Raw genomic sequence first — 16,673 nt, forward strand, 5'->3', positions numbered from 1 at the left:
GTACCAAAATTTGCAAGACAACCCTTCATTAGAATTTTTTTCCATTTTAAAAGATAATGGTTGAAAGTTTCCTTAAACAAAGTTGAAATCTTTAAAGTTTGAGGCACATACCGGTATACTACCTTAATGTAATATGAAATTCTGTTTTAATAATTGCTTGAACGCTTTCTCAGATGTACAAGGCAAATATAGTCAAAAGTCTGTTAAATCAGAGTTGATTTGCTTTGGAGGTGAAGAGACAGTGTTCACAAGGCATCGGAAAGAAGTGAAATCTTTTTTTGAGTCATATCAGTTATGAATCATATAACATGCTCTTTTGAGAGTATTACAAATGTACGGAATATTAATCCATGTGAGACAATGAGTCTAGCCTTACAAGAACAGTCGAGATGCTGTAACAAATTATCAACGAATGGAACCTTGCTTTTTGCCAAATCTCCAATATCAGTCAGTAATTTCTGATTTAAACAAAACACTCGGAAAATTATAACCTTGTTTTTGAGCATTCAGTGTAGCGTACATGTCAATATGATGATCAGTCTAACTTAATATGTAGAGATCAGCATTTAATAAACAATGTTTTTCATTTATGATGGCTATGACATATACCACATATTACACAGATCACTCCCACGGTCATTTTGTAAACTCTCAATATTACTGTGTTTTGGATCAAACACATCTACTGGTATAAAATTAACGCCATATAATAACTGCCTTTAAACATCATCATATCATTAGGATGATATTCTGTGATAGGAATACGCTCATGCTGATGTCTATGATCAAAATATTTTACATTCAAGCACACTAGATATGGCAAAATGTTTAATGAAGCATATTCCTGGTGAGATTAAAGAGAAAGCAAAACTCCTCAACAAATTTAAATTCAATAAATAACAAAAGGCTTGCAAAGTGTGAATTAGACAGGTAAACACGTAAGACATTTTTAGGTCACGAAATGCATTCCCTGAACTCAAGTAACAGTATGTACAACTGCAGAAAACCGAAATCAATATTGAGTACTATAGATCACATTTACTCAACGACACATTAGCACTTAGCCAAAGTTGTGAGATATTTTTTTGTGTGGGTGAGGGAGGGACTTACCATTTGCCTGATCGTGAAGTTGAACACGATTCCATTCACAGGTAAAACTTGACCCTGTCATAGTTAAGTGAAAAATTTCGTGAAATTGATCAATCATTTGAAACCCTACAAATAATCCCATGTAATGAAAGTAAGGCTATGAAACCTTACCAAATGATTAGTTGGATCTTATTCAATTGCTACCGTATGGCCAGTCCTCAAGAAGCAAAATGAAACATATTGTTTGGTCTAATCATGCGGATATTTCATCTGAAGAAAAACAACTGTTGTTTATGAGGAATATCAGTACAATTGATACTGGAAATGTTTACACTGATATGATTATCCTGTTCCAATCAAACTCATGCAAAGGTTTATAGGGAAAATTAGCTCTGTACTTATATGGTAGAGGTAAATGGAAAACAGAAACCTGGTAAAATTTCTGCTGTACAGTCGAGAGTGATTACTTTGAATTGTAAGGTAACTTTTTTTCTCAAGAGCTTAAACAAAAAAATTGAAATGGCTTACATGCTGTATCAGAATTCATGGAAAACCTTAAAATGTTGTAAAATGATGTGGAAGGGTATACCATTGAAAGTGTTGTTTTTATATATTCCGTCAAAAACACCTCATAACATAATTGTGATTGCAAAGCAAGATGTGGATAAACAATATTCATCGAAAGTAACCACAGTTCAAAAGTTTGGAATTATCAGGCAGAGAAGTATAAGATTGCTTGTCAGTACAAAAGCTCAAGCTACTGACCACCTCAATGCATTTGATTGTCAACGCGGGATGAAGCGGTTTACCTTTGTATGGTTAACAGACTGCACATACCTGTATCAAGGAATCTGATTGTCGCTGTATCATTCGCACTTGGGTTAAAGTTACCCATCAACGGAGCTATGTACTGTGTTACTGTCAACCATTTATGCATAAATGATCCGACGTACAGAAATCCTGCATAGAATGAAAAATAGAATTTCTTGAAAATACTCAGTACATCGGGGGAAAGATATTGAGCTATACACTCACTACACCTCAAAAGTTACTCAACAATAAACTGAATGTGTTGTATCATCGAATGAAAGTTATTGTTGTTTTCTTTGATCCAAATTACATGGGTGATCAGTTTCTGCAGCATGAGCTCTCAATATGATAGATAATCCATGGAGTTTATTTCACCAGGTCCACGGTACATGGTGATCCGACCTTTCCCATAGACAATATAGTGATCTCATCAGCTTTGGTTCACCGGTAGTGCACAGGTTACGATGACAAGCTATGTTTAATTTGACTCGTGTAAAATGGAACAGGGTAGGGATCACAAGCTTTGACCTGCGGGCTTAGTAACCATGCTAGTTGCAAGATAGAATTTAACTTTTCAATTAAGAATATGAGGGTTTGCGTACAGGTATTTGAGTATTGTGTTAATTCTCAACTCTGTAAGCTATGTGGTCTGCCATAACCCCAGATTGTACCCCATTTATCTGTGGCATGATTCCAATCATCCCACTGAAATCTGTGGGGGCTAGAGCAAATTGGATATTCAAGGGGTACAAAGCAGAGACGCTGTAAAGATAATGGAGATGTTGATTGAAAGTTAGGCCATCTGATCTAGGCTTGTGGCTGAAAATATCTGGCTATCTCTTGGAAAAAAGGGAACTTGTCCAGGATGTATGAAGGTGATATTATCAAGCTTTTCAGTTTTCATTTCAAGATAAAAATAACACACCTTCCTAAAATAATGATTAGCTTACATCATGCTAATATCCCATATGCTAATTTTCAAATGTTTAACCTTATACTGTATAATACTGTTATACATTTGTTGCACTTTGACAGACATTAACTGATAAATACATTGCTCTAGAAATATATTATTTTGTATCTTTCTAAAAACGGATTTGAAGCTATTTCCCCTTTCTTTCAATATATTTTAAGACGCAAACATAAAATACCACAAATTCATAGAAATGTCAACTATAAATGCGTTTCTCTAATACAGTCTTATATATTATGCTAATTTATGCAGCACATCATGTGTATCATGTGTATGTAGGAATGTTCTATAAACACAGACAGCAAGGTCGAATGCAATAAGGAAGTACTTCAGAGCCTTTGCATGACTGCTCATCCATGACAAACTGTTGTAAAGTGGCTAATTATCACTGTGCTGCTGAAATCCTCTCTTAGCTCAATTTGCATATAACATTTCTACATGTATGAACACAGTAAGTGCTCACAAAACCCTTTCAGAGACTCCATTTATTAGTTTCCCTATCGTAAGATCTCATTTTTTATCCTTCTTTCCTACTATACAGTCTCCAATAAATTGAAAACATTGCTAACCCTACTGACTCTGTATATTCTTATACTTGTACATATATGTTTTTTTCTTTTTTATGTCAACAACATACAAAAGAAATGTGAAATTAGTACACCTACTTGAATTGCTAATCAAAACATGTATGTGTATGTAAATACCGTATCTTGGTACTTACCACCTGTTGCCATAACAACAGATGACAAATTGTGCCCGTAATAGGGAAATGTGAAAGACAGGTCAGTGGCCTGCAATGGAAAATAAAAGGATGTAGTTTATGCTCAGGATAACTACTAGAATATCGAAAAATAATTACGCAGTGTCAATGTACGGTGATGCATACCAGTATTCAAAGACAGAAAATAACACCTACAGTAGTTGGTTGAATTATGGAAGAATAATATTATCATTTGATCATGTCACTAAGGTTGCTTTTATCTTCCATGATCAATACTAGCAAGATTTCAACAGCCTTTAATGTACCAATAATATTAGCACAGAACTATTTTCCAAGGATGTGAAGGGATACGTCCATTTTGCAACATATACCTGATATACTCATACATAGACAATTTGCACACCTACCAATCAATATCACTCCGCCTTCTGAGAAATCTTTAAAGTTGTTATACTACTACTAGCATATATGTTTAGGCATTAACTCCTGGCTAAACTGCAGACATTACCGAATAAGTTGTTCTCCAGGACGTGTGATTGTGTAAATCCCCTATCCAATCAAAATTCCCCTTCAAATTATCACAAACAGGCGACATATTGCCCTTCTGCTATGAGATTTGACATTATGATTTATACAGAGTAGCATTCCACTTCATTACTGTCTATGATGTAACATCATACAGATGATGTTATCCACTATCTGCAGAAGGATGAGATAAGCTGAAAGACTGTCTTTTATTTGATATTTGATCAATGCTGTATTAAACCTTAATTTGCTGATACCTTTAACATAATCTTAATTTGCATAACTTAAATTTGCATAATTCATTACAGTCTCCCTCAATCAGAACCAATTAAATCCCCCACAGATTTTCAAGCAGAGAGCAACACTCCCCGCCTTGTGAAAGAAACCTCCAGAAAACACTACCAAATTACTCTGACTATCAGAGAATAAACTTTAGTTTCTCTATTGAATATATTACACTATAGTATTTCTGCTGATGTGCAGCGTGCTCGGTAGGTTATTTCTGATTGGTCAATTATCACTATTCACAGCAACTTAGGGAGTCTATTTGTATTATTTAATTATAATGGTAAGATTCAGCCATCCAATTGGATAATAGTTTCTGAGACGCTGCACATCAGCCCTAGTGTTTTTATTGCAAGGCAATAAACCAGCAAATGCTACTAGGGATCTCTTTGTGTATAAGTCACCATATTAGGAAACTGCTAACTATGTTACCAGGGTTCCTGAACCAATACCTGCGGGTATGTTCTCTCAGCGTTCTTTGTGGCAAAAGACTGACATTGAAACCGTATGGCTGCATTAACCTTTCAACGTTTAATTGCTTTTATGATGTTGCCCTTTCAGTGATGTGATAACAAGGATTAGTCGGAGTGCTTATCGAGGCTGCAATGTTCAGTACGGTAACTTAGTTAATTTGGCCAGTACCATCAGGCGATAAAATTTCCACTTGAATGCAATGCCAAACTTAGATTTGGTTCAAGTCAGTGAATTTTTAAAAAATACAATAATTTGTAATAGTTTCTCTGTGTCTCTCCTATTTCATACGCAACCCAGGTAAGGTTTCCCTTGCGATTGAAAGCGTTACCTGTGAGTCTGCGCAGTAGTGAGTTAGTTTCTGTTTTGGCTACAAATTAAATTCTGATTACAATGTCCATAGTAGAGTAATTAAATCCACGTTAAAGGTATACTGTCACCTGTTCCAATTTACCATGGAAAGAGAAAATCTAACCAATCACAGTTTTTAAGCGGGTGGCCGCTTTTTAAAAACAGCGCCCTCACATGAGCATTTTGAATACCAAGGAACGCCCCTTTGACCATATATGGGCATATTTAGATTACAGGTGACTGTGTACCTTTAATGTAATAATGATCAACTTTTGTCGAGAGAACTTGAAACAGAACAATACTTTCAATGCCACTAGTTGTTGGGATAATGAAAGCTTTGAATGGGCAATAAATCTGTCTTCTGGTGAATTTTCTTCTGTTACTATTTTATCTGATTTTTTAAAGAGAGATCATTAAATGTGAAGTGAAATTGGAGACACGTCAGTGTGGAACTTTGTGACTGAATTCGCTATTTTATGGGCAAATGGTGAAACTACGGTTACATTTAGAAAATGTAGGTTAGATACAATCATATCACTTCAAAGTTTTAACCATGCATACTTGCATATGCTATCTCAGACCACTCACCATACCAGCACATGTACCTAACCTGTATACATGTACAGTGCAGTGCCATACAGTGTGATGCAACTCTAACAATGTCATTATCATTAAAATTTAAATGCCAATGACTGCAATAAAGACATTCACATTTGACTTTCTGTACCCCACATCCATTACAAACGATATCAGTTTTTTCACAAACACTTGTATATACTGCGATGGAACGTACAATTTAATTAAGATTGCCATGCAATAAAATTTTATCTACATGTAAACTCATATCACATTCTTGGTAAATGATTGCAGTAACTCTAACGAATGGTGTATTATAAGTGCCACTGATATCCGTGATGTAAATGATTCTTATGTGCATTGTGTATGACATTAATGTCACACGGCAAATAATTTATGGAACCGTTAAATAAAATCAAACACTCAGAGGTGTAATAGAGTGAGAGCTACTGGTGACTTGTCTGTTGATCAGTTTCAATCTTTCCCTTTCTTAAAAGTCATTGTCAATGGTGGTCATCAAAGGGTTGTCATGACCATTATGTCTAGGAAGGGGTGGGCAAAAATGGACGGAGGGGGAACAGGAGATCAAAAGTGATCAGAAAATTTGCAGCTGTCCCTAGTATTTACATGAAAGTCAACAGGAAAAAGGTAATAAAATTCTGTAAAACAATAGCATGCATGCAATATTGCAAAATCAAAAATAGAAAAATTGTCAAATTTTGGAATATTTTTGCTACATCCTTACCATCCCCATCTAAATATTTAATGGTCTGTCAGATTACTGCAATTCACTGGACAGACGGCACAGGCATATGATATGAGCGAAACAGTGATGTGACAGCATCATCCGTGTATTAGAGTTAGCTTGTATCAATATTTCATGGTAATTTTAAACCACATGTTTCAATCATCTGCCATGCTTGGGCAGATAAGACATCAAACTCTCTGTAACACAATCCGCTGCTTATCAGTGCATCCCTCCATGAAATCATTTTTCATGACTAAAAATAATTTGTATATCTTGACATTACATAGATCTCACAATCAATCACCTCAACTAAGAAACAAGAAATATATGAAGGTAATACAATCCTACTAAATTTATCTGATGATAAAAAAAAATAAAATAAAAATTACATAATAGTTATTGTTTGGTCCGTGTTTGTTTTGTAAAGGTTGGTATACAGAAACAGCACTATTTTAGTGAGATATTTCTCTTGGATAACAAGAACAAGCATTTGAATGCCTTCACATGTTACACGGCATATACATGGTCCCAAGTCAGTGAATTAATACACAGGACAGCATCAATTAATCATATACGAGATGGGTATACGGTACGTACAGGACTTTCACCCGGCCCTTGAGTTGTACATGTATCTGCATCAGACACAGTATCACATGTGAACCAGATGGGGCTGTCATGACGCAACAGAACAGACTCAGTACCAAAAATTCATCTCTGCAGAGTAATACGATGGAAAAACATGATAAAATCTCCTTTCCATCGCCATGGAAGTATAGTTTTTATGATCATCATATTACACAATTTGGGATAATTCAAAGAGAAGGCAATATAATGTCACATTTCCATTTCCAGTAATACTGCTCTGTAGATTTCTGACAAATTTTTTCACTGGAACAGTTTTCTGATACATCTAATTGTGAGACGACCATGACAAAATCATGGATCTAAATTATATCAATTATGATATACATATTCAACATGCAACAATAAATGTACAGGTGTTAAATGTATCTTTTTTTGATAACATGTTACACCAAAATTTGAGCCAAGCATTTGAAAACTGCAATTACCGGTACCAGTACTTATTTGGCTTCACCATTTTCCTATCCTAAGGAAGTAATTTCAAAGTTGGTGATCAAATTGCTTCATCGATCTTCCCCACATACTCAATGTATCTCTAGTGCAAATCATGTACGGTCAATAGACTCTGTACCCTGAAGCCTACACATTTTCAAGGTCAGCGTAGCAGAAAACACACAGCTTTGCAGTATGCACTAAATCGGTTCTTTCAAGGAATCTCTCCGTGTTTCCTTACAGGTCAAACTACATTCGCAGAACCAGAACGGGAAGCATCGCAAATAGAGCGCAAGATAAGATCGTGACATACATTTCAATGGTATCTGGAGAACTGTCCCTCACTTGTACAGCTGCATATGGTTACACTTTCACCCCTGTCTCTCTGAACAATGGTTTAACCCAACCACAAAATACGATTACAAAGAACAGATCTGCTTCAGACGGTGGGCACAGCTAGAATGAACCAACAAAAATGACATTATGCTTTAATTACCCTCTTTGTTTTAGATGTTAACTTCAAAATTTAATTATGTGGGTGTTTTAATATAATTATTGGCATGTTTTATTATGTCAATTGATGTACATATAGTGGAGGCAATCACTTGATACTGTGAGCCTTGAGTTTCATTTTCCAGATGCTTAACACAAGGATTCCACAAAATTATCAATGTTTGCAGACAATACACCATACGTTATGATGTATTCTACTTGATGTAACTGCAAGCAAAAAGATTGGCCCATCGTGACCAGGTCAATCTCCATGGTGAATTATTTGTAGCAAATAAGATGTGGCTAGATTGTATGAAATTACTTTTCTATCTCAGGAAATAGCTGAATTGTTCCTTGGGAGTACTTTTCAATTGGCAGAAGATACCAATTAATTTAATGGCAACTCAAACTATCCATTGAAATTTCACTGCAATCTCTAAATATGTTGTCTAATGATTCCTCATTTTTCAAATCTCACCAGTATGATACGTCAATGCTATCGCATTAAAATCTATCTAGCGCCCAGCACTCCCAGCTGATTTGCTATTTCAATAAACAGTTTATTTATTCATTTCTTCTTGGAAACAAAAACATTAAATCCTGTAGCCCAGCTTTTCTATACTTCACTGTCTTTAAGTCTTATTTCATATATTATGAGGACGTTACTGTTAAAATGCTTGTCGATGCCATCCCAAAACTCAAATTCATGCACATTAAAAAAATTTTTGAAAATATTATGAACACATACATGTCGTAATATGTTTCTTTGCAGGTATGTCGTTGATCAGCTGGGTTTAGTCGGTAAATGGTGTTATGCTTGTCAGAGACATACATGAGAGTTTATTTGTCCACAATTGATTGTAAATTTGATTAAACATGAATAACAATGCCGAATCTATTTTGAGTGCTTTCATCATATGAAATTATAAATAGACATGCATGGCATACATGGTATTTTGTCATGATTTGAAGACTAATTTATTTATTTATTCCAACATTGCCATATGCAGTGCATGTGTGTGTCTATCATTGTAGAGTGATTTTTTTAACAAACTGAGAAATAAAAATTTTATATAAAAATCTTGCCACTGAGTTTCCGTACTTTGATTCAAAAGATTGGGTCTTGAAATTGAGGTTTACCGCCGATGTAGACTTTTGAAATGCAAGGTTGAAATACATCAATGGGAAATCTGCTTCAGGCATTTTGAAAATCAATCATAAAACCCTGACCCAGGTGTTAACACCCGTCTCAAATCTACACAATTAGCCAAATTGACGATATTATATGCATTGCTGATCTCACTGTAAAAATAATTGCTGTTGTTTGTTATGCTTATATATGATCAGTTGCCACACTTTAGGGCTTTGTCATTGACTAACAGTCCATGTGTAGGTTTTACAATGCTTTTATCTTCATACCACTGTAATCTTTGGGAAATCTATCATGTACATTAAGGGATGAAACAAAGCTTATAACAATGCTGATGATTCAAGCAATAACATTCATAGTATGTCTGTGACCTTCATTTAAATATGTAAAACTCATGACTTCATATTTTTATTCTTTGCTTGAATGTTGAGATTTTTGGACACATTCTCGATTATTTTAACTTTTTTGTGAAATTCTGGTGGTTGCAAAACGCCATATTCACCATGGATGTCATCAATACTAGTAATGGAAGAGGAAAAAAACACCTTACTGCCAGTAGGTATGATATAACAGACAACTTTAATCCATCCTATTACCAGTGGAGACCGACAGAATGTCTGTAATAATTCAAGGAAACTTGATCAGGTGATTTCTACAAAGACTGTGTCAGACATTATAGGAGACTACAGAATTCTTCTCTATGGAATCCAGATGGACCGACTTCATGTCATCAGAAAAGTCTTCATGCCACATATGAAGAGTATAAAAGAGAATTACCAAGTACCGTACACGGCACCTTCCTCAACAAGAAACCTGATGATAACATCAATAAATATTAAAATTTCATCTTGCAAAAGTCCTGGAAGAAAAATTTGTCCATATTTGACAATTCTATCAAATACATCACAGAAGGGAAGATTTTCCACTGATTTTGAACCTGGTCTGTTATGAAGGCACTGAATATATGAATATGTTTTGTAAACAAGTTACATGGAAGAGTTCAAGGACTCTGAGGTGCAGAAATTTTTCTGGAGAATTCTTGACGTAGCAGTGCATGCAGCGTTAATTGTATTCCTTTTAGCAATTTTCTTTGATTTGGGGGTTTTTTGTATCATGAATATTCATGAGGTCATGACTTCTGAATGCAAAGCTTATCAATACATGTAACTGCATTATGCAGCCTCTTGGTTTGAGTCAGACCAAAAATGTTTGGACACACTACCTTCATCGGAAAACAAAAATACAGTATTTTTATCGGAAGCTCCACTACTTTTTAGAGTACCTGAATAATGCCCAGCCTACCGTTCCTTGAGAAAACAGTTGGGTTTTCTCAGGTAGTCTTTCCTCTGTAAGTAAATACACAATGCCCAAGATTATCGTGATTTGAAAAATGGTTCTGTATGGGCCCAGAGTGTGTCAGTCTTGCCCATTTTTCTAGGTGCATTTCAATTTTGTTTGTGAAACCGTTCAACATTCTCCTCTCCTCTTTATCCAATTCATTCTGTGCACTGTTCTGTTGCAAAGGTCAAACAACCAAGGAAGTCATGCATTCTCACCCAACCTTTGTAACCCTTTCTCTGAATTGAAAAGAAAAAAGGGAGCTGAAGTAGCTAACCACTGCCTGCTTGCACTACTGACCAGTCACATTTAAGTACTAACAACTTTGCGATGAGGTCAAGACATTCTAAACGAGGGATAAGCCACTTTGGAAAATTCAATTTCACTTTGCTGCATTTATAATAATTTGTTTCTGCTTTTGTATTGCACTGTCAATATTTTTTTCATCCATTGGATGCCAATGTGTAAAAAAGTGTACCTATTTATTTTACCGATGTCTCTGTAGCGTCTGTCAGGGCCACACCCACAGTAATATTGCTACTTGTAAGAATAAATGTTGTGATGTCCTCCAGGCAATACAATGTACAGAATTGAATCATTTATGACACTTGCTGAAATATTAAAGTCAAATTATTACTTTTCACGCGCTACTCAGAATTGCAGAATTGTAGATCCTTAGGAATGGTAAAAAACTGCATGCTTGAGATTGAAAAAAATAGCCCGAGGTACATACTGTACACTGTGTGTTACCCTGATTGACACAGAACTGTTCCAGAAAACTATATTATTATAATAATATTTGTCATAAAACCATAAGATGTGCATGAAATGATAATTAATTAATCCATTTTCTTAGAATCAAACTGCATTGTTAACTTTGAGAATGACAGCAAATTTTATAAGACAGTGCTTGATGACAAGAGATATTAACGACAGAAAACTTTAGACTTGGAATATAAAAAATTGCCTCTTAATCATCTGCAACTGGCAGATGCATAACTTTCATTGATTATAATTTATTGTGAAGTTCATTCAGAGATACACTGTATGTACCTGATGTGGCTTACACTGGCACCAAGACAATACACACCTACATATCTGCCTTACACAAACACACACATGCTCTGAAGTATAAATGTCTAACACCCATATTTGGTTTACCTCGGTGATAACATAAATTAGATATTGCGAAAAATTTGTCTTGTAGGACGCATGCAATCCTGCAGCCAATGAAATGTGCTGTAACAGACAGAAACAGCTGATATGCAAAGCAGCTAAGTAACTGTAAACACTGTGACTCACCACTGCTGTAAGATGCCTGTCTGACAGTTTGCCATGTTCGGTCCCTCTTCTGTCCAGGTCAACCCAAAGATCATCTCCCTGGGTTATGAACCTTGATGTGTAGTATGTGTGATGGTCCTGTAGGTGATAAAATCATAGCATTCAATGTGTGGTGTGGGTGATTGTCTTGCAGGTGATAAAATCATGAATAGGTGTGTGGTATGAGTGATGGCCTTGTAGCTGATAAAATCATAACGTCGAAGAAGGCTACTTTAAAATCGTTTGAGATCACCATACAGTGCATACTGGCATATTAAATAACGTTGATTAATTTATTGACATCATATTTATTTAAGTACGCGTACATTTATTGACATCATAGTTATTTAAACAGTACATCGAGCACATATATTGCTGAGCAATTCATTTTGTATTACTATCATCTGGCTGCTTTTCCAAAATCTAGCCACATATCCAATTCCAAAATATTCTATTTTTACTCTTTGAAGGTTTTTTCTTTGTTTACCTTTTATTTGTATATGCTTCTTTCCTTTCCGGTCAAAACACTGCATATCAGTGCTTTGGTTGTAGGATGCCTTCCTTAAATTCAAAAGTTTCTCATGGGAAACGTCACTTTCAATTTAAAAACGTAAAGCCTACAACAAACAACTAGCATACTGACTGACAACAACATATGTGTCATCCAGGTTCCACGAAATGTTTTTCATAACGTAGACACACAGAAACAACCAGCCTTGGTTTCAGATTTTTGTATTGCATTTGTTGACGAACATCTTTATTATCTGCATTGCCCTCTCACTTAAAAGGATCATTAAGTCATTTGTTAATTTTGTATCTTTTGAGGAAATGTACTGTTTTTTTCAGGAGTACTGTTCTTATTCTTGTTAGTGATAGATTGGTTGACAAAACAAGGGAAGTGCAGAGTTAGACAATGATTATAAAATATTGCTAGTATTTAACCTTAAACAGCAAAACAACAGGTCTCAGAAGACATTCCATTACTTAATATTTATGCTTTCCTGTTGGTTTTTAGGTTCCTGAAGGCTAGAGTAGGAAATTACTGCCGAGCACGCCTGTCTGGGTGAGAAACATTTTCTGCTGGATCAGTGAAATTCTACGGTAATACCTGCTTGATAGCTCGGAGGAAATAATTTAAACATTTTGGTTGCCAAGATCGAGTCATATAGTATCAGATGCTGTCTACATAGTTTGCAAAACATACCAGTATATATCAGGAGACACACTACTTTGATCTAGTATTATAAAGCAAAATTACTTGCTAGTATGTCTGCATGTTGTTTTCCACAAATTTCTTACACTGTGAAGGGTATTTCATTTTTTCCTTGACAAAGCAAAAATCCCCTTCCAACACTGACTTTGATTTATTACACAAATTCCATACCAGAACTTCTATGACTTCAGGTGGCATTGTTGATGATCCATCAGCTGTGTCTCGTTTGAACCTTGTTAAATAATCTTTTTCAGCATCAAAATTTATATCTGCAATTCCATTCTGCATGCTGTGTTGCTCACCAGACATCAGAAAAGTGTACTCATCACCAAGGTCTGAAAGACATAATGTGAAAACCAAAATATCTATATATCAGGTCTTTGACCCAGGTTGAATGGTTTTCTGTAAATTCCATTAATTGCAAGCCTTAGGAATCAGTTACCAAGCTACTGTTGCTATGGCATCAGTCGCTATGGTTTCATTGATATCACTGTTGCTATGGCATCAATTGCTATGGTTTCACTGATACAAAACTGTGATCCAATTATCTTGGGCAAGCATTCTTTCCATCGGGAAGAGTAAAAAATATAAATTTTGAATGAAGTATATCAGAGAGATGAAATGTATGACACTGAGTAGCCCATTACAATGTACATAAACAGTGTTGTACAGCTGTTTGGAAGAATGCCAGAGACATAATCTCATTTCTTACGTACAAGTGAATTACTACCAAAGGTACCACTCACTTTAATAAAGACAAAAGCTGATTTAAATATTAGCAATAAAATTCCAGATTCTTACATAAAATAGTAACATAACATTTAAAAGAGTCACCGTTCCAAAAGTCCTGGTTATAAATTGAATTCAATGTCATAAAACAGTTTTTCTCCAGAATATAAAATGATATACCATACGGTAAACATGAAATATAGTAAGAAAATTATTAACATTCTGTGAAAGTGACTGATACTTAAAATGATATCAGGTGTTTTGAGAGACTGGCAGACAATTCAAAAATTTAATTTCATAACACATCTCTTCAACAATTTATCAATTTATGTAGTTTTTATTTATCAAATGATAACATTTTCACTAGGGTCATGCATTAGATTGATTCATATCATGTACAGAGCAATATCTCTAGAGATATGAAAAATCATAAATTTCAAATTTTGTAAATTCCCATTTCATGAAGACATCTTTCAAAAGTGCGTGGATCAGCACAATGAGTGTCTTTTGCTTTAGTACAAAGTTTAATATAAATAGAGAAGCAAGAAAAATCATGCCTGGTTAAGCTAAATTTAAATTTCTGAAGATCTCCTGCGCCACACTGACTGGATCGCATGAACACAATCTCAGCTTTGGCACTCCGCTTGACCCCATTATGTCTATCAACCATGATCTTTTGTCTCTCCTCAATGACAATTATAATCCATTGAGAACAATATCCATCGACTAGTGTGGTTGTGTGGTCGGGAATAAATCGTATATTTGAATGCCAACACAGGTTTTTTTACATGACATGACGGAACCCACATATAATAAGAGTTGAGAAATGATATGTCGGAAATGATATGTGGGTGGCATGCCACAGGGTTAACCTTGTCAGATACTATTTGAAATTAAATGAGTTATTTTACAGGCTGCAATAAAGAACAGGGGAATTATTAGTTGAAGCTGATTTGCAACGTAACAAAACACAGTTTTGTCAAAAAGTGACCAAATATCAGGTACTGAGTGATATCACTGAGTGGAATACTTGTAAAATGTCAATTTTGTGCTCTGTGTTGAAGTGCTTTGTGATATCTTCTGACATTTTTACATGTACATGAAATGTGGATTGAATTCACACAGAAAGGAAATTTGCACATACTCCCATTCTGTTTATTCAAGCGCCATACTTCTGCTTTTCCAGTGCTGAACAAAAATCAGCCTTAGCTTGTCCAAGTCCTGTCTTAATTAAAGCAGCCAGAGTTTTACAGTGATGACCATTTCTTTCCAGAAATTTTAATAGAAACATTTACCTAAAGTCAAATATGACCCATCATTTCTTGAGGAAACATTCAAGAAATTGCTGAATACCTAGACTCTGTGATTTTACAACAGTGAAGATGTTATAAGGTACAATACATGGCGGCATCATTTTGGAAACGAGTAAGGCATCAATACGAGTTTTCTGGGCATGATAAAGCACTGGAGTGTGATCCTTTTTTAAAACTTCTTTGTGAGCTAGTAAATTTCCAAATAGTTCCATGTCATTGAATGTGTATTTGTTGCTGGTATTAATCATACAGAACAGAAACATATCCAATACTGTTTTCACCGAATCATATGTTCACTTTTTACAGAAATGGCAGGAATACGATCACTGATGAATCCCTTTGAACTGCAATAGGGAAGTATTCTGTACATGATGCATCTCAATGATTTCATTTCTGAAAAAAATCACCATAGGCAAAGGTAGCAGAAATTCTGAGAAACAATGGCAAGACTGAAGATTTAATGGACACAAAAAAAATTGTTTGAAATATTGGTAACATAGGGAGCCCACTCACACCATCAGTATTATTTAGAGCCCCTAAGAAAATCCTTTCTTGTTCACAATCAAAGGTGTGTCCACCAATCTTCAGTCACCCTGAAACAATTCTTTTCATGTTATCTAGGCCTTTGTAATTACATCCATACAATTGTGTCGTCAAAAATCACAGCAAACAATAGAAATAGCTTTTTAAAGTTTGTGATTAAATATTTAGGTATTCACAGAACCATGATGGATATTGTACGGAGACATAAGTAGCAAGACATTTTGGCCAACCTCTTCTAGTAATTCCAAGACTTGTTTCACTTGCTTTCAGCATGTCAAAATACAAGGCTCTTTATCTGTTCATGTTGCAACCTTTAAAGCTTTTAAATTAAAGGTATACTGTCACCTGTTCCAATTTTGCCACAGCTACCATGGAAAGAGAAACTCTAACCAATCGGATTTTAAGCGGGTGGCAGCTTTTTAAGAACAGCGCCCTCACATGGGCATTTTGAATACCAAGGAATGCCCCTTTAACCATATATGGGCATACTTAGATTACAGGTGACTGTATACCTTTAATGATTCAGTGAATACAAAAACACTTCATAATTTTTCCCTCATCAAAGAACAAATTTAAGATCAATTTTTTCTCATCAACTACTGGAAGACGGAACAGGTGTATCCTTGAATGTTGTTAACTTAAATATTTCAGATGAAAAGAAAAGAAAAATAAGAGGTGTGTGAAGGTAAAAATAAATTGATAAGGCCAAGAAAAATAAAAAGTTTGTTTTTCATCCTGGACATATTTCAAAAATGATGCGGTGACGCAGGTTTTTTTCTCTCAATTTTTTTTATTCTTCAATCAACAAGAACATGCAAAAAACAAAAAACAACATACTCTGCATGCAGAGATAAATGCACAGCAGTGTTGCTTTAGTATTTTTGTATAGCAACAGTTCTGCGGTTTTACTTTCAGTGCACCAATGCAGTTTTGACAGCATAATATAACAGTG

The 16,673-nt window shown here is 35.1% G+C and overlaps 1 protein-coding gene across 2 annotated transcripts in view; it reads right to left on the bottom strand.

Moving 5' to 3' along the window:
* LOC139140770 (plexin domain-containing protein 2-like) overlaps positions 1 to 16,673 on the bottom strand; it is a 28,279-nt gene that overhangs the window by 9,952 nt on the left and 1,654 nt on the right. For both annotated transcript variants that reach the window (XM_070710178.1, XM_070710177.1), the window contains exons 2-6: positions 13,308 to 13,471; positions 11,906 to 12,022; positions 3,594 to 3,663; positions 1,927 to 2,049; positions 1,111 to 1,164 (exon numbers count right to left, since the gene is read on the bottom strand). In XM_070710178.1, the coding sequence (XP_070566279.1) occupies positions 1,111 to 1,164; positions 1,927 to 2,049; positions 3,594 to 3,663; positions 11,906 to 12,022; positions 13,308 to 13,471 (528 nt within the window). The remainder of the gene's footprint in view (positions 1 to 1,110; positions 1,165 to 1,926; positions 2,050 to 3,593; positions 3,664 to 11,905; positions 12,023 to 13,307; positions 13,472 to 16,673) is intronic.

This window comes from Ptychodera flava, chromosome 9 (assembly GCF_041260155.1).
Source record: "Ptychodera flava strain L36383 chromosome 9, AS_Pfla_20210202, whole genome shotgun sequence".
NCBI classification, from domain to species: Eukaryota; Metazoa; Hemichordata; class Enteropneusta; family Ptychoderidae; genus Ptychodera; species Ptychodera flava.